General features: G+C 41.2%; 1 protein-coding gene across 3 annotated transcripts in view; it reads left to right on the top strand.

The window, feature by feature from the left end:
• Window positions 1-11,686, top strand: part of REEP3 (receptor accessory protein 3) — a 35,691-nt gene extending 24,005 nt beyond the window's left edge. For 2 of the 3 annotated variants that reach the window (XM_039385136.1, XM_027737299.2), the window contains exons 5-8: window positions 214-327; window positions 7,321-7,465; window positions 9,885-10,051; window positions 10,804-11,686. In XM_039385136.1, coding sequence (XP_039241070.1) covers window positions 214-327; window positions 7,321-7,465; window positions 9,885-10,051; window positions 10,804-10,860 — 483 coding nt within the window. In that variant the 3' untranslated portion in view covers window positions 10,861-11,686. The remainder of the gene's footprint in view (window positions 1-213; window positions 328-7,320; window positions 7,466-9,884; window positions 10,052-10,803) is intronic. The other variant, XM_027737300.2, reaches the window with a different exon arrangement.
• Window positions 11,687-17,728: the final 6,042 nt, after the last annotated feature.

A 17,728-nucleotide genomic window follows, 5' to 3' on the forward strand; every position in this document is an offset into this window, starting at 1 on the left:
TTTTTTCTTCTTGTTTGACCAGGTATAATCCTTTTTAAATGAGAGAGTTGTAGTGAATGAAGCACTGGTATACAAAGACAAGAGTAACTATCCCATAAAGTATTTTCTTAAACACTTCTTTTGTCTTCCTTTACTGATGGAAAAATAATACTGTGGGGTAACATTTCTCTCTTATGAACAGCCTTCTGAAATGTAAATGTGTTTTGCTTTTAGGAGATTGATGAGTACATCGTGCAAGCCAAAGAAAGAGGTTATGAGACCATGGTGAATTTTGGAAGGCAAGGGTTGAATTTGGCAGCAACTGCTGCAGTGACAGCAGCTGTAAAGGTAACTTTCTGCTTGCATTATTTGCTTTTTACCTTAATATAGAGCAGTGTAATTGTACTGAGGATTTGCCATTCCTAAACAAAAAGATAAATTCTGCAGGTGTATTGAAAACCTGGAACACACTTAAAGGCTGGTAGCACTGTACTCGTCATACTTTATTTGTTTAAGGTGGCTTGTAGTTATTTCTTGTATGATGGGGATCAGCTGACTCTAGTTCAAAAGGTACCATGCAGTTTTCTGAGCAGGCTTTTTGGTAAAGATGACCATTGTTTCTTTTCTGTCTCTGTGCTTTCTTGTTGGTAAACAAACTGTTTAAAGGATTTCTGGCTTTTCTGCTGTTTTTCTCCAATCAACTTGAGGTAACTCCACATATGAATTAAGGCATGAAAGACTACTACCATGGATAAAAGTTCTCTTGACACAATTAACTTGTTTGCAACTTGTTGAGTGAATTATTAAATTAATACACTAAGCATAAGCTTGCCTATTGCTGTTTAGCATACACTTGCTTTGTCATGTAATTTCCAATAAATCATGAAGTAACCTGTCCTTGTTCCCAGATTACTACCTTGCTACAAAACTTACCACCTTCAGTTGTATTTCAGAGGGTTCTGGGTGTAGGAAAACAAAATACAAACTTAAACCTAAGACTCCAAGCAGTTTGTGTCCCACTGAAAGGAGTATAACTTCAGACAATGTATATTCTACCTAATAGTAATTTAAACCAAAACACTAAAAAAAAAGGTATGGAGAGAAAGAGGTGTGTGTCCAAGTTAAATGATAGTTTTAAGGCAATCAGGATTAATTTTTTCCTGGGAATAAATGAAATTGCTGTGTTCACAGTAACAGCCCTGACAACCTGAACTCTGTTAGCAGATAACAGAAAGCAGGGTAGAGATCCCTGGCTGTCAAAGTTGAGTAGGTACAGATAGCATTTAAATTAAATGTTTGGGCTTCTTTGTGAACTTCTTGTGCTATAAATCAAAGACATTTCTGAAAACTACATTTTCGAATGCTATCTCAAAAAGGTTTGGAAAAATAGCCCTGCATATCTTGTTTATTTGTTTTCTCTCCTTTTAAAGATACATGTGGGTGGTAGCATAATCACTTTTTGTTTTCAGATATGGTCATAATGAGCTTAAAATACTGAGAATGTGATTAAATTTGATCACTGTAGGGTGTTTTTTGTTATTCAAATTCTTAGTATTGCCTTGAGACATGAAATAATTTAGAATAAAATAGAGTGCACCTCCAAAGGAATTAAAGGATCCAGAGTGAAAATAGGCTTTTTAAACAAACCGTCTAAGTGCTCTACTGGGAAAAAGTTTAAGAACTGTGCTAAATGCTAAAATGCAAATTCTTTACCAAGCAGCAAATCCTAATTTATTACAATGTGCACCTGTAAGGATAATTACGCTCTGTGTGTGTTCCTCATGTTTGGCTATAGTTGGATATTTCCTTGTTAATCCTTATGGTGTTACAGAAATACTGTAAAATAAACACAAATATCTCCTCCCACTATCTTCTGAAATGATGAATAACTTTTTCCAAAGTATCTGTGTTTGGATTTCGTTGCTATTCAGCTGTGACTGGCAAGATGCCTGTTCTGTTTGTTAAAACTTGTTAAACATGCTCATGAATATTTGTACAGAATTAGTTCAGTGCAGATGAGATGATTGGGCAAAACAACCACCACAATACCAAAGACCTAAAATAGACATGATTTTTAAACAGTATGAAAGAGAAGACTCTCTGAAAAACCTTTATTTTGGCACGTTAAGCCTCTTGAGTTTGTCATTCCAGAGGGCTGAGCGTGACTGCTGCAGGAAAGCGAATGGACACAATGCATGTGTTCTTGGTTTTTGTGCCCTGTTTTTCCGAGAGTTGACTGCTGCCTCCAGCAGGTGAAAAGATTATCCCTTCAGCAGGAGCTGGTGGAGCATGCTATAGGATTTCAGGAATGGAGTTGTGTTAGTGGGACTGGTTTTGATGGGAAGGACACACTTTCATCACTATTTTTTTTTTTACTTTTTTTAAAGCATGCATGCTTATTCTGATGTAGCAGGTCCCAATTTAGGAGAGGGGGAGATTTAAACATATGTGTGAGATTAAACCTATGTCAAAAGAAACACTGAAGTATCCAAGCAAACTGCTTATGCTGACTCTGGGAGGGTGGTAAAATTGCTTGGAAAGTTGCTGAAATATTTTCAAGATCAAATGTGGGAAAGAGTGACTTTCTCCAAGGGCTGTCAGAGGAATAGGGGATTACCATTAAAAGGCTGGTTGGCTCTGTTAGGGGGGCTGGAGCAGCCAGCCAGGTCAGTCTGCTGAAATCTGGCACAGATTTAAACCTGCTCCACTGTAGTTAAATCAAAATGTAATTGGCAGGAGCAGTGGCTTATAGCTTACATTCTCATACTGATATTTTTAGCTGGCACTAGTTAGCCACTGTTCATAGAAAATTTAGTGCTTCAAAACCTGCTAAATAGCATACATTAGCAAAATAAATTGTGTTAAATTAGCATGTCAGAAAACAAATCTTTGTAAAATCTGATATCAAGAGACTCAGCGATGAAAGAAATAGTCTATGCTGAGTTTTTATGTACCAAAGGAAGTTTTTATTGGTGAAAGAAATGGAAACAAGATGCCTTTAATGATATAGAAGTTGTTGCAGCACTTTCAACTCAACAGTATATGGATTTGGGGTAGTTATTTCCACAACACTAAGTTCCACTGATACATCTTATATTTGGTGCTGGTTATCTGTATGGTTTCAATTTTTGCCAACCCATAAATCCTGACTTCTTGAGCTACCAGTGAGAACTGGTTTCTTTATCAGTCCAAGGAGCTGTGTGGTGCTAATGAAGCTGTGACCTGCTCTGTCCCTCTTCCTGAGCTCACACAAAGAGTGTTCATCTGTGAGGTGTTGGTAGTGATGATAATATGTTTTGAGGGCTGCGTTTCTGAATGTCTTTTAGCCACCCTGAATCTACTGTCTCTTCCCTGGCCTTGCTGGGAGCTCCCGGTGTTCCCACTCCGGGCACAGCAGAGGCAGGAGGTGTCTCCCAGCCAGCTGTGGCACACAGCCAGCAGCACTGCGAGCAGCAGCGCTGCTTTCGCCCTCCTCCCTGCTGGGATGCCTGGCCTGCTGCAGAGGTCACTTGCGGGACAGCAGCCCCTCTCCAGCCTGAGAGGGAACAGCAGTCATTCCCTGTCAGCTCCCATCGGATCAGGGAGGGAACAGCTGGGAATGTGGGTACTGCAGCCACGGAGCTCCAAGCAGCTCTGTGGACACAGAGTCCATTGAGAACTTGTCTAGGGAAGGCAAGCAGCTTTAGTCTGTGATCCTGGCCACTGAGGGCTGCAAGTCCAATTTAAACAACAAAAAGAGTCCTGAGGCAGACACTGTGTGTGTGTTTGTTTACAGCAACTTCCCTGGGTTAAGCATATAGACTATAAAATGACACACTCAATAACAGAACAGAGAATGGCACCGCATATATGAGGGGCAGTGGATGAGACTGAATGCTAATAGCTTGCTAGAGGCTGAGTAGTCTCGAAAGGAGGCCCTTAAGTAGGATACATTTATTAAAAAAATTGTATTGGAAGTGTATTGCAGCTTTAATTAATGTTTCACATTGGTCACTGGTAATGAATGTGGACTCTGGAAAGCGTTTAATATATTTCACAAAATGCTATTGAATAATAAAGCAAAATGATTCTTTAAGACTTGAATTTTGTTTAAGGCAACAGACTTCAGTCTCCATCTAAAACATTTGCTGACATAGAAATTTGAGCACTGAAGTTGTTCTGTGATTGTAAATGTGTGTGTCTCAATCCTTTGTGCTCTAAGTTAGTTGGCAGCCTCTGGGCTGGATGCAGCCTGATGTATGTATTCCTTACTGGGAGCAACTGCTGACAGACTGGGCCACCACCACAGGCCAGGTGACTGCTCTGCCACCTTCTCCTGAGCAGCACCTTGGAGTGTGGGTGCCTGGGGAGAGGTGATGGCTGCTGCCATGTCCATGGCACGGCACTGGAAGCAGGAGATCCCCCTTCAGCTTTGCCTGCTGTTTTTTGGGCAAACATGTTGCTTTCCAGCAGTCCCTAATAACTATGAACTTTCAATCCAGGTATTGAAGCTCTTAAAGCATTATTATTCTAAATGTGAATGTTGCTCTCACATTTCCTGCAACAGCAGGTATTTAATCTCACATTTCCTGCTGTAGGAAGGAATTTAATATTTTTCAGCTAGACTTTCATCCTGAGCTGATAGTAATCCAGATCCTCACAGAGTGCTTTGTTTCAGCAGAAAGCAATTTGTCTGCTGCTTTTGGGCATGGAGGTGGAAGGGTCTTCTTAAGTCCTAAATGCACTGTGAGCACAGTGATGTGCACACCCACACAAAACACCTTGAAATTTGTCCTTCAGATAGTCTAGGCAGTGTAGCGAAGTAGAAACCAGTCTTCCTTTGGCTAGACTGGATCTTCTGAGGGCTGGGATGGAGACTGGGGGCACTGTAGGGAGCACCTGCATAGGATTAACACAATGTGATGGTGACTGTCCTGCACAGCAGTGCTTGTGCAGCCCCATTCCCACTGTGACTCTGGGGCATATGTGCTGCATCTCTTGTTTGGGTATATATCCTTTCAAACTTCTTAATGTTTGCTGTGTGTAACTTGAGTAAAACTTTCCATCTTGGCAAGTACTTTTGGAATGAAGGGCCCATTGTATGACTCCTTAGGTCCTCCCTGAACTAGGCAGTGCTCCACAGGAGCTCTAGCTCAAGCATGCAGTTTGGTTAAGGGTACAGTGTTATTTTATGGCACACAGTTGACTTTTTTTCCCCTTTGAAAAACAAAATTTTCTGTCCAAAAGCTGCACTGGAAAATAAGGCTGAACGTTTCCAGCTTGGATCTACTGCTCTATCTACAGTGGAATAAGAAATACAGGCTTGTAATGTGAATTCTCCTTAGCATGGTAGTTGTTATAGGCTTAATTTCGTTATCCTATCCAATTTCCAAATGTCTTTTTGTAGTATATCATATGATGAATGAACTTGCTGGGGAACTGTTATGCAAGTGTGTCTTTCCACACTTCTGCTTCTGGCCAAAACCAGCTTCTGTCACTGTTTTATAGCAGACTCTGTTCACACTTGGCGAGGGGAGTTGTGCTGAATTTGTGTGGATTCTGCTGAGAACCAGCTGGGCCTATTTTACGTGTTCATTGGTGCTCAGGGACTGAAACTCATGTCCTGTTGCTTCTCTTCAAGCAGTGGACACAGAATGATCAAGTCCTGTGTTGTAGCAGATACTGTAAGCTGTTCTCCCTCCAGTTCTCTCCAGAAGAAGTGGAGTAGTGAAAGGGTAGGATTTCTCCTGCCTTAGGAGGAATCTTAGGAGACCTGCCTTAAATAAACCATTTTGGGGGATAAAATCGACTTTAGAATTTCTACAGTCTTTTACACAGAGACTGTACAGTGTCCATAGTCCATTTTAACTCAAAGGCAAGCTGTACCCATGTTTTTGAGAACTGTGAGCCATCCTACAAGTATGTAGGAAGAGCTGGAAAAGTTAAGGCTTCTACTTCTCCCACAAGAAACCTTTTCTTTGTTATTGTTCAGTGTCCATGTATGAATAGTGGTGTAAAAATTATAATAGGTTCTTCTTGCTTGAGTAGCACACTGTCCTAGTTTTATATGCTGTACTAATGACTAGTCACTAGAAAATGAATATTAGGTTTCAGCCACTTTCACCGCCACCCTTTGGTAGCTGTGCAAGCTTAAGGGGTTTAACTCCACTGTCTCTTCACTTTACATGGCTGTTTTTAATGTGGAATAATTCAGTGTGCTGGTTTACCATCTGCAAACAGTTGTTGTCATCAGAGTGGGAACAAATGGCTGTGGCCAGTGGTGCAAGAACTGCCTTGTGCTGTTGCAGAGAAAGGTGTGTGGAATTGTATCCAGATTTCTGCTGCTGCTAGCTAACATAAAGCTTTTACTTAAAAGCTTCATTTGCAAGAATGAAACAAAGTCTTGAGCTCTTGCTTGAAGTGGAATTCGTGCACAGGTTTGTCAACCTTCCCCTGAAATGGTGATTTTTTTGCCTCATGCTACAGAGGGGGAGAATTAAGTGTTATTTTAACGTGACTTTGAGTCCTTGTTCTTGTGTGCTTGCTCTTTTAGTTGCTTATGCAATAAATTAATCTTAAATGCTTTAATAATAACATCTGATGTAAGACAAAAGAGCTGCTTGATGACCCTTCTTTCCAACAGGGAACTTTCTGTATGTCCCATATAGTAGAGATGTAAGGGCAGTTGGAGAAGGAGTTCTAATGTTCACATGTGATCAACTATTCTCCTATGTAGCATTCGATTTTGGGTTGGTACTATGTCAGTAAAGCTGGACTAGTAGGAGGACCTGCTAACCTGGAGTCCAGGCAGGACCTCTGGTGTTTGTGATTTGAAGTTTCTGTCAACTACAGCTGCCTCTTTCTCAGTTCTTTGAGTTATGATACAGAACATATTTTTAACACTTTTTTCCTTTCTTATGCATATTCAAATTTTTGGATGGTAAAAATATAAAATAGCAGAAAATGCTCTTCGTCCATGCTTTTTAAAATGGAAATGTTTAAACTCTGTCCTGCTACCCAGAACTGCTAGAGAAATGCCATTTTTGAAGTGAATGGAACATCTCTGTGTGTTTCTTTTCAAACACTTCCTCTCACCCAAGGAACCCTTATTTGCTCAGGTTAAAGGAGTGGAATGAGGCATTTGTGATGGAACTGCCAGTTCATGTGTAACTTTGCCAAATAAGAGCAACCTATAGTTAAGCCTGGGTAAAAGCAACACCTTAAAGCAAGTGTGTATGTGCATGTGTATGTTCTGTGTTTTGTAGTGCAGCAAGGAAGCATGGGCTTAAATATCTTAACCCGAGCTGAGCAGCAAAGTTAAACCTCTGCTGTGTTTTCGGGGATTCTGTTGTTGTATTTCAGAGCCAAGGTGCAATAACTGAGAAGCTGAGGAGTTTCAGTATGCACGACCTGACCACTATACAAGGAGATGAGCCTGTGGGGCAGCCCTATCAGACCTTACCAGAAGCAAAAAAGAAAACCAGAGCCTCTACAAGTGAATCTTCAGGTATGTATCTGTTTTTTTTCTAGCTAAAAGAACAATTGACCTGAGACACAAGTGGAAAAGCAGAAATAAATTTACCCCATCTCTAAATGGAAAAGGCCTCAAAGAATTCCACTGAAACAGAGTAGATGTGATCAAAATACAGCAGTTGAGAAACCCTTCCTGAATTTTTTTTCCCCAGCCACTCTCAGTGTAGTCATTCTGTACTCATTACTCCTGTCTTTGCCAGTTGGCAACAAGAATTCCTTGCCAAAGTAAAACTTAATTGGAAGTAAAAAAATACGTAAGTGGTGTTTCTGTGACAGGCGTACAAGAAGTTAAACATGGAAATATATGGAAGCTCAATAAATAAAAAGGGAAAATTAATGGCAATTCCCTGGGTGTGTAATGACAGATCAAAATGTTAAGTTGCTGATGATGATAGGAGTAATGAAGGCATTGAGTTGTCATATCAACACTCAGAAGACACTGTGTGGGGACCAATATATGGTTTTGTTCAGAGATATTATTGTACTATTATATTACATGTATTGTTGTCTTCATCACTTTGCTCTCGAGCCTGTGATGCTTGAAGGAAGGTTTAGGTGGAAGACTGACAACTGCACCTTTTGAAATGACGGGGCTACAAGTAAAGGAGTTGATATTTCCCACAGAAGAAGTAGGTCTGGTCTTTTTCTTTTCACTTGAGCCTGTTATTTCTTCTCATCCTTCCCTTTCTGAGAGGGGTGGTGCTTGTGGAGTACAAGGAATTCCAGGAATCACATGATAGCTGTGTTGTTTCTGAGGAATAGATGTCCAGCTGAATGGCTCTAAGCTGAACTGCACATCCCACCTATGCAGGGCAGTGTATGGACCAGGTCTCCTGGCTGGAGAGAAAGCTCTTGATGAATTCCTGGCTGCATTAGGAATGATGTCCCTGCAGCTCTTGTGTAGGGGCTGTTTCTCAGTCAGGGAACATTAGTTGTCCATCTGAAATAGCTTGGAAATGCTCTACAAACTTAAAGAAAAAAAAAATGCTTAAGTTATACTGTATAAATAGTCACTTATTGTGAGATTCAATTTCAAATATCAGAAAGCTTTCTATGAGCTGGTTGAACTTAATTGCTTCTGCTCCTGGACCCAAATCTAGGACACACCTCTCATGTTATCTTTGAATTTTCTTCAGCATTAGAATTTTAAAAGAAGACCATACCACAGATGCATTTAGGGAAACTGCATAGCAATATTTTGTTGTGCTTAGCAGGATGTTGATTTTTTGCCATTGTGCTGGGAGTTTTGTGCAAATTGGTTGGAAAGACCTAGTTGTAGGACATTGTTCTTAGGAGGGCTGAGCTGTCAGTGTGCTTGCTGTGAAAAGGGCAGAGGTGATGGGGATTCATCAGAAAAGGTGCTACAAATAGAGACAAAGAAGTATCGGTGTCACTGCAAACATCTCTGGTCAGAAATGGAGTGACAGATACAATTCAAATCTTCCATATTATTGAACAAGATGAGTTGAAACTATTGGAAGCAGAGATGTGTTCCCTCTGGAATGGCAGAAGAGGTAAATCTGCCTGAAGTAGCTGTGGAGTAGGTGAATGTGATCGCAATTTCAGGAAAAAAGGAGAATTGAGGAAAATAATCTAGTTAAACAGAAACAAAATATTGGCTTAAGATGAAATGTATGCTGGTCATTAGTAAAGTTTGGTTTGGAGTCTAAAAGGTGTTCCTGAGTGTTACAGCCCGTAGGTTCTGGAATGGCCTTACAGAAGGAGAGTTTGGTGGGGGGAAGGAACCAGTCTGGATTTGGAGGCTTTGTGCCAGGGCTGTGATGGGGATTCAGGGCTGTTGGACCCCAAGGAGCTTTTCCAGACGTGTTTTTAAGCAGTTTGTGCCCTCTAGTGAGCGTTTTGGGGTAGTAACCTTGGTCCTGTTTTTGCAGGATGTAAACAACGCTTATCAGTACTTTGGCGTGTTACTCAGCTGAAAGGAGGTTTGGTTTTAAATATCCAGAGAGGGATGTGAGCACGAAGAAAGATCCTATTAATCAGAGTTATGGAATGGTTTGGACTGAAAAGGACCTTTAAAGATTTATCTAGTCTAACTTCCTTCTCACGTGGATTGTGTCCAAAAACCTGAAGTACTCTTTAGGATGACCACTGGGGTTTTTGCAGTTCAGTTTAAAGCAGAAGATGGAGGCAGACTTAGGGTTTTGGTTTTGACAGATAAGGAACCACGGCATTACACACCTATGGAATCAAGTGGCCCATTCCTTACGAATGGCAGAATTAGAAGTAAGAAGCTCCTGGCATATTCCCTGTTTTGAAATACCTGGTACACTGACAATATAGTTTAAAAGAGTAAATGCTGTGTGCTAAAGATGAAACTCATGGCTTTCTTAGAAATCTAAAAGTTACATCTACTACTTATTAAACACTTTCAGAAAAAAATTTTTTAAAAGGTTACAAAACACCACTGGAAAAAAATGCTGGAGATGATAAAACAGATGAGGAGATGGAGGGGACACATTCAGAGGATGAAATGTTTGCTCAGAGAGGCCTTCGAAGAACTCAGAGCATGAAATCTGTGAAAACTAAAGGCCGTAAAGAGGCAAGTATGATCCTGGTGAACTGCTGAGTTTGGTTGTCCAGTGTACCTTGTTGTTCTTAACAGTGCAGAAATTTATTTTTATTCTTAATCTTGGAGGAGTTATCAATGATAACTGGGTTGTAGAATGCTAAATGGAGGAGGAAGTATGCGATAATATCTAAGCCTGGAGCTTTTGTGCTTTGGAGTGTTCAGGGGCAATACATGAATGAAATGAACTTGAGAGAGGAACAAGGGAGAAGAGATGAAGTACACTCTGTGCTTGTAATGCTGATTCTGGCACCACCAAGCCCAAATTCCAGGAACTGCTCACCTCGAAAGGGCTACAGAGAGTGATATTGTCACCTGCATGTCACGCACACTTCAGCATCTGCTGCTCAGTGGATTAAAGAAGATTCAGAATTTGTTAGTTCCCATAGACATATGGCCTACTTTGACTCTTTGTGCTCCACAAAGAGAAGTGCTTTATATTTCTATGTGCCACAAAATCTAAAGATACTTCAGGATAAAGCTCTGTGGAGTCTCATAAAAGTTTATGGGTAATTCCAGGAAAACATTTGAGACTTACTCTTCTGGTCCAATTCTGTTGAAACTGCATCTTATTCATTCATAGGTAGCTTCTCTGAATGAAACTGTGGAGTGTCCAAAGCACATTTAAAGACATTTGCTAAATTGGATTAGTGGAGAGGTAAATAATATTTCTGCCTGATGTGACTCAACTCCTTGTTAAGTTGTGATTTCATTTCTCCCCTCAGATACGATATGGATCCCTGAAATACAGAGTAAAGAAGAGACCTGTTGTCTACTTCTGAGTGCATTGCACAATGCCTGCAAGACAAACTGCTGTACTCTGATAACTTGAATTTCAGTGTGTCAAGTGTTACAGACCTGTGTATGGTTCACATATGAGTATGTTTGGATAGATACAGTAGGACTTGGTTTTCTGAGCCCAGGTGATGGGATAAAGTATTACTCTGCTCTTCTGTAATTGCTTATTGTTTAGATTTAAATCTGGACAAGTTATGGTATGAATTTCAGCACTCCTCAAAGTGGGGTTAAATGAGTAACAGGAAGCAGCCTTTTGCCAGAGGTACTGAACAGACAGAAATAATTACAACTCCAGTTGAATCAGTGGAAGTTGTGAGTATTTGGAGCGTGTGAAAATGGAACCCATAGTGTCCCCGAGTTTACAAGGAAAGATAGATATACTTGAAATACTTTTCTGAGCTACAATTCCTGAAAAGGCCTGTGTGTAATTTTTAAATGTACAGTTTCAAGGACAGTGGATGATGGTGGGAAAGGAAAAGGAAAGGTGAGGTTAGATAGGATACATCCTAAACATCATCATCTTGCATCATGTTGCCAAGCTTAATAAATTTATATAATTCTAATAGGTGCAAACTGGGGGTACATTTAGCACTTTATGCAAAACTGTGTAGTTTTGCACACTCTTAATAATTTACAACTGCACATGTAATTTTAGTGACTTGATAGGTTGAATGCCAGCAATTCTTGTATTTTTAAAATTTATTGTTTAAGTACAGCTAGGATGCTATAGATAATTGCTACTAACAATATTATCAGGTGCCTTTCTGTGTATTATAAGGCTGTGTGGGTTTTGTCTGTGTGGGGGTTTTTTGGCTTTTTTTTTTTTTTTTTTTTTTAATTTTGTTTGTGTCTGTCTTCCTCCTTTTACCTAGAGAAATGTAATGTGATTTAAGTCGGTTTTTGGTTAAAATTGTGGTAAGTGAAACTTGTAGCAATTCCAGTGCTAGACCTCAGGGATCTGCTCAACCCATCAGCTGTGTGTTAGAAGTCATGCCAACATGAAGGCATGTGTGATAGATGAGTCAGGCCCTGGTTTGGTTTTGCTCTACATTGCTTTAAGAATGAATATATATATATATTTTAGAACATGTGTGTATATTTCATATCATACGTGGATCCTAAAATGGTCTGTGTAGTACTTTCTTTTATTGCTAAAGTTATTACTAAAATATTTGCATATAAATAGCTTTTTCTAAAAGTCTAGTTGATTTAGTCAGCCATTCTGTAACCTAGAGTCCCATGGCATATCTACACAGAGATTAATTTTGGAATGTCCTTCAAGGCGGGGAGTTGTGAGAATGACTTCTTTAGGTCCTCTTTGGTTCTATTTTCTGCGATTCTGAGAATGAGGCTGATTTTAGTTTTCTGTGTGACTGCATTTCTACTGTGGATTCAGGGAGAAAACCACCCACTTTTTGCAGTATTTTAATACATATCGTGGGGAGAGATGGTGTTGCTTTCCTTGAAGAGAAAATGGCGTGTGACTTGTCCTACCCTTGGATCTCTGACTCCAGTCCTTCTCCCAGGTATTGACAGTCAGCTGCAAGTCCATTGCAGTGCTCTTGAACATGTTCCCAAGGCTTGAGCCACTGCAGTTCTTTTCCTTTCTTACAGCTGCAGGAGTTCCCTGCTGGTGGGCACTTACTGCCCTCCTGGTACACACTGGCACTCAGAGTATCCTCCTGCATCCTTCAGGCCAGGGCTGGGACTGTGTGGATCCAAGTGCAGCTGGTCTGTGTGGCACTGCAGCGCTCCCTGGCTGTGAGGGGGGTCTGTAAACCCAGTGCAAAGCTTGGGCTCAAACACCACGCTGATGGCACAGTGCTTTAACAGATCCAAGCTTTAATGGACCCAAGGAAGTTCAGTGCTGTAGTGAGAAGTCCCAGCTGTCCACATGTGATTAAAAGTCTAAAGCTTGGATTGCTTTACTCAAAGACACGTATCAGAAGGTAGGAAGTGAGAGAGCAGAAATCCTGTCCTCTAGCAAAGACTGCACCTTGTGATCCAGCTTTTACAAGGAGCTGCTGTCTGTGGGGAGGGAGTGATCACAAAGGCAGCCTCCTCCCCAGGGTGTGGGAGTCACTTCTGCCCCAGGAATGTTTGTGCTTCTCATCTGTTTCCCTGAGTGCAAGGGAGAGGCTGTGTGTGTGTGTTATGTCAGACCTTAGAGGAAGCTGAAGCTTTTGCATCTGCATCTCACACCTCTCTGAACATTCTGCTAACCTGGGATGGAGTCTCTGGCTTACTGTCCAGCTGAGCATCCTCCTTGAGCACTTGCTGCTGCATTTTGCTGTAACTCATCATGCTTGTTTTTATCAGCAAGCATGGCAATAAAACGATCACTTTTTTCTACAAATCACAATCCTGCATGAAGGAGCAGGGTAAGCCCTTCTTTCAGAAATACAGTTCCTGTTACAGGTTCACATAGATCCTCTTTTGGGGGTTGTGTTTTTAACACGCTTCCAAAGCTGGAGATCATCTGAGTATTTTGGACTCTACCACACTCGTGTCAGGAAGTTGCTCTTTGTGTCTCTGTGTACCTGAGGCTGTAGCTTGGGGCAGACTTAACTTGCTAACTCAATTGGCTAAATAAACTCTTTCTTGAACCTTGCATGGAACTAGGAAAGCTGGCAGAATTATTCATATTCATACTGTTTCCATATAAATGTACTTTGGTTCTCTCAGATACTGTCTTGAGTGACCAAACTCCCAGTGTTTTCCTAGTTGTTTTGTTCAGTCCAATAACCAGCTGTAAAATTCTTTTCTTGACAACCTGATTTTGCTCTTTGAATTCATCCTGAAAGTGGTTCACTGTGTATTATCTTAATTTTTTTTCTTCTTGCTGTTCATTGTCAGCTGATGTCAGCAGAGCACAATGGCATGATTAGCTTTCATCCCAATTTGCTTGTTGAATTTAGTTTGGTTTTGAAATACTACACAATCGTTTAAACTTTATGTACAGAGAATTTTCGAAGTTTTCTTGCCTTAGCAACTACAGAAGTCATCTGTCTTAGCTCTTGTCAGTAAACTTGTTGGAAAAAATGTTAAAAATTGATGTTTACCTTAACATTCTGTTTGGTCTTGGACTGTAAAATGTAGTTCATGTCAAATTGGATAACCTTCTCAAAGTATTTCCTGAGAATTGACAGCCACCAACAGGACTGCTAATGTAGTTAAACAAAACTTACACAGAGGTTAAAGGTGCTTTAAAAGAGAATATGTGTTTCTGTTTAAATCATATCAAGGTTTCAAGCCTTTCCAAAATATATGTGAACTGACTCAGAGTTCTGAGTCAGTTCTGAGCAAGAGCCTACTGGACATGTTCAAATACCCATGTTTGAGATGAGGATTAAATTGATGGCCTCAGCTGCAAATAAGCTTAGACCAGACTCTGATTACAATGTAATTGCCAATATTGTGAATTTCTTTGGTATATGAAAGTAACTGATTAATATCCAAGATGCATTTTACAAACTATAATGAATTTTAAGTGAACAGAAGATAATTTGATAAAACAGAATGGTGAAGAAAATGCTGGATGCATTTAAAACTCTCTTCATGACAATAATGTGTTTTATTTTTGGTGTTGCTTTTATTAATGGGAAGTTGGTATTTTTAAGTATTTTTCTACAAAGATGTGTATGTGCAAAGGCAATACTTTAACATTTTTCAAGAACTTGTATTTTTTAAATGCTATAGACCAGAGACTGTCTACATTTGGACTGAAGTTAGTAGCTTTAAAAAATGCAATGTAAGCTTTAATTTTTATATTGTAATAATAACTTGCTGACAACTTGTTTACATATTTGTAGGAGGGAAGGCTTTGTTATGCATTGACTTATCTTGATGCTCTCTTTAATAAATGCTGCTTTGAGCAGGATGCAATGGATGTTTTATTACCTGAATTACGATTAACAAACCAGTCAGTATGTGATCTGTGTTCTGTTGTTTATCATAATGGTTCCAGCACCAAAACAACCCATCTGAACTTTGGAGAGGCTTTTAAAACTCTTTGAAGGGTGACTGACCTGCCTTGGGGGTTCTGCCATGGAACCTGAAGCTGATTTACACTGAAATGGAACTTACCCTGGGAAAGGCAACTTGAAAATGGTACAATGTTACCTGTTTGAGATGTTTGGTTCAGAGTAAACTCAAATTGAGATGTTTCCTGTCCCAAAGGATACACCTTCCTGGGGAACTGCTGGACAGCAAACTGATTTGAGTTTGTATTTCCTAGGCAGAGTTCCTGTGGTGACCCAGAGAAGGAAGGTGTCCTTCTCAAACAGCTCAAATAAGCTGTTAACACTCCTCCCAAAACCCAATCCAAAACCTCAGTGACCATGTTCTCTGGACCTTGTTTGCAAGGCTCCTGACTTACTGCCTCAAAGGAAAGAATTGCTTAATAATGTTAATTGAGGAGAAAGATTTGAGAGACAGTGGCAATAAATATAAGCATTATGAAAATTCATCTGACTGTAAGGGACCTTGCAGTGATTCAGTTCCTGATGTCAGAGCAGTTCATGCAGTACAAACCCCCTGGCAAAAAATTGTGGATGTCAGAAAACAATGCTGACCTTTTCTCCTTCATTTGTTCAGCTGATGTTTAGCAGGTAGCAGGAACATTCCTGAATGTGGGCTGAAACCCTGTCCCGCTGTGTAACATGATGTTGGTGAGACCCACTCAGGGAATCATTACCTGATGATTCTAAAACAGTGCTGGTATGTGTGTCTTAGGCTGAAATGTTAAAGGTGAAGCAGATGCAGCAGCAATGGGGACAGGTTTTTTTGGGCTCTTTTTTTTGAGTCTGTGGTGGTTTGGGCTAGGCCTTCCTTGGTGACCAGTTTGTAACCAAGGAAGGGTCCAGATTTACCCAGTATTCCCTACGATTTTTACATAAACCAGATTATAAGAAGAAAGGAGGAGAGGCCTTCGCTCTCTTTCCTTCCGGTGGCTTGGAGGTGCAGGTTCCCTGCTGTTGAGTCTGCCGGGTTGGGGAGCGAGGCCTGGTTGGGCCTTGCCGACCTTGGGAGACAGAGGTTGCCAGCGATCGTTCCGGAGCGACTCTCGGTTGTCCCAGGAGAGTAGTGAGCTATTTTCTTTGCTAACTCTTTTAGTTGTTAGATATTGGGTCACTAATTGGGAGATATATATATTTTATTTTAGTTTTATTCCCTTTCCCTTCCCCCTTCCCTTTCCCTTGTGAAATTGTATATTTTAATTGTATATAAGTGTAAATATATTTATATATCTCACTTTGGTTGTCTCTCTCTTGTTTCGGGTTTTCTTAGTTTTTTTTCCTCCCTCTTCTCCCTGAGGTTTTTTTTTTGGGGGGGGGGACTTCTGGTGGTAAGGTTTGGAGACTTGGCAGGGAGCCAGCTTCAAACCATATCAGAGTCCTTGGGCATTGTGTGTTCTCCACACTAACATGAGAAAACAGATGTTGGAATATGAGGGGAAACCAAATAGGTCTTGTAAAATCAGTAGAGTTCCAAAATTACTGTTGTCCTTTCTGTAGCTGTATTCAGGAATGGAACAGGAGCCTGTCTTATGTCTGCCCGCCTTTGCCAAGGTTCAGTGACAGATTGCTCTGTCTGAATTAGGGCAGGAATCACAAAAGCAGCTGGAGCAGAGACTACAAGGACCTCAAAACGCAGGATTTCACTGCTGTCTGCCAATGTACAGTGACTATGTGGATGAGGAAGCTTAGAAATTATTTAGAAACTTCCTTTTTTCCAGGCTGTCCCAGTTCCAAGGTAAGCAGCACTTTGACCCTCAGCTGTTCCTGGGCAACAAACTCATTCTGTTGCACGGCACCTGCTGCTTCCTCGGGGAGCTGTGCTGTGACAGCCAATCTTTCTACTAATTTTAGTTCTCCTGGAATAAGAATACTAAGGGGAGGTCATCCTAACTTACTGCTTCAAAGCATTTCTTGATCGGGCCGAGGAGAAAGACTTAAAACCCCAAAGCAAAACTAAAACCCTGTACAAAGTTAGTGTAATAGTAAAAGCTGCACCTTCAAATGTAATGGTAGGAAAAATGCAAATGTAACTGTGTGTTAGAGTCTTGAAGAAATTGCACCAAACAAGGCTGGTCACTGTGCTTTTGTCAAACACCTTAATTAATGATAGTTAATGTCTCTATTCTTAATACTAGACTTGCCAACTTGAAAGGAGTTTCTCCTGCTCTCCTGCTGTCTATAGGGTGTGGAGCTTTTTGGTGTCACCCTGCAAACTAGATGAAAGCCACAGGGTGAAGAGAGCATTTATGGTAGTTCACGTTGTTAATTGAATTGGCAGGGCAGCCTCCTAGTTCAGTAGGTGCCGAATTACCACATGACCAGAGACAGCAGCACGGGGAAAAGGGTACTGAGCAAAGTTAACCTTTGGTAGCAGCCTGCAATTATCTAGTCTAGATGAAATCCTGATGAAAAACACTGCTTCTCTTAAAATCCAGGCTGTGAAAGAGGGAGAGCCGCTCCCGTTTTCAGACAGCTCTGGAACAACTGCCGGGCTGTTCTGCTCTCCTCCGGGGTGTCTCCCGCAGCACCCCGTGACTGCCTGTTTGCTGGAGAGGAGATGTGGCCATATCTCGGAGCATCCTGCCTGGACCCACCTCCTGCCTTGGCAGCCTTTTCTTCCTGCAGCGTGGGGAGGCTTTTCCCCACCGCCTGGCGCGGATGCCCCGCGCTCCGCCCGCCCCGTTCTGCGGCTGTGGCGGAGCTCTCGTTCCAAACCCCCCCGACAGTCCTCGCTGGGCCGCGGCCGGTCCTGCCCCCGCGCCGGCAGCGGGTGAGGCTTTACGGCCGGGGCGGAGCTCGGCTCGGCTGGGCTCGGCTTAGCCCGGCTGGGCGC

The sequence above is a fragment of the Pipra filicauda genome, unplaced genomic scaffold, assembly GCF_003945595.2.
Source record: "Pipra filicauda isolate LSUMZ 115617 unplaced genomic scaffold, ASM394559v2 scaffold398_size834171_pilon, whole genome shotgun sequence".
Lineage (NCBI taxonomy): Eukaryota > Metazoa > Chordata > Aves > Passeriformes > Pipridae > Pipra > Pipra filicauda.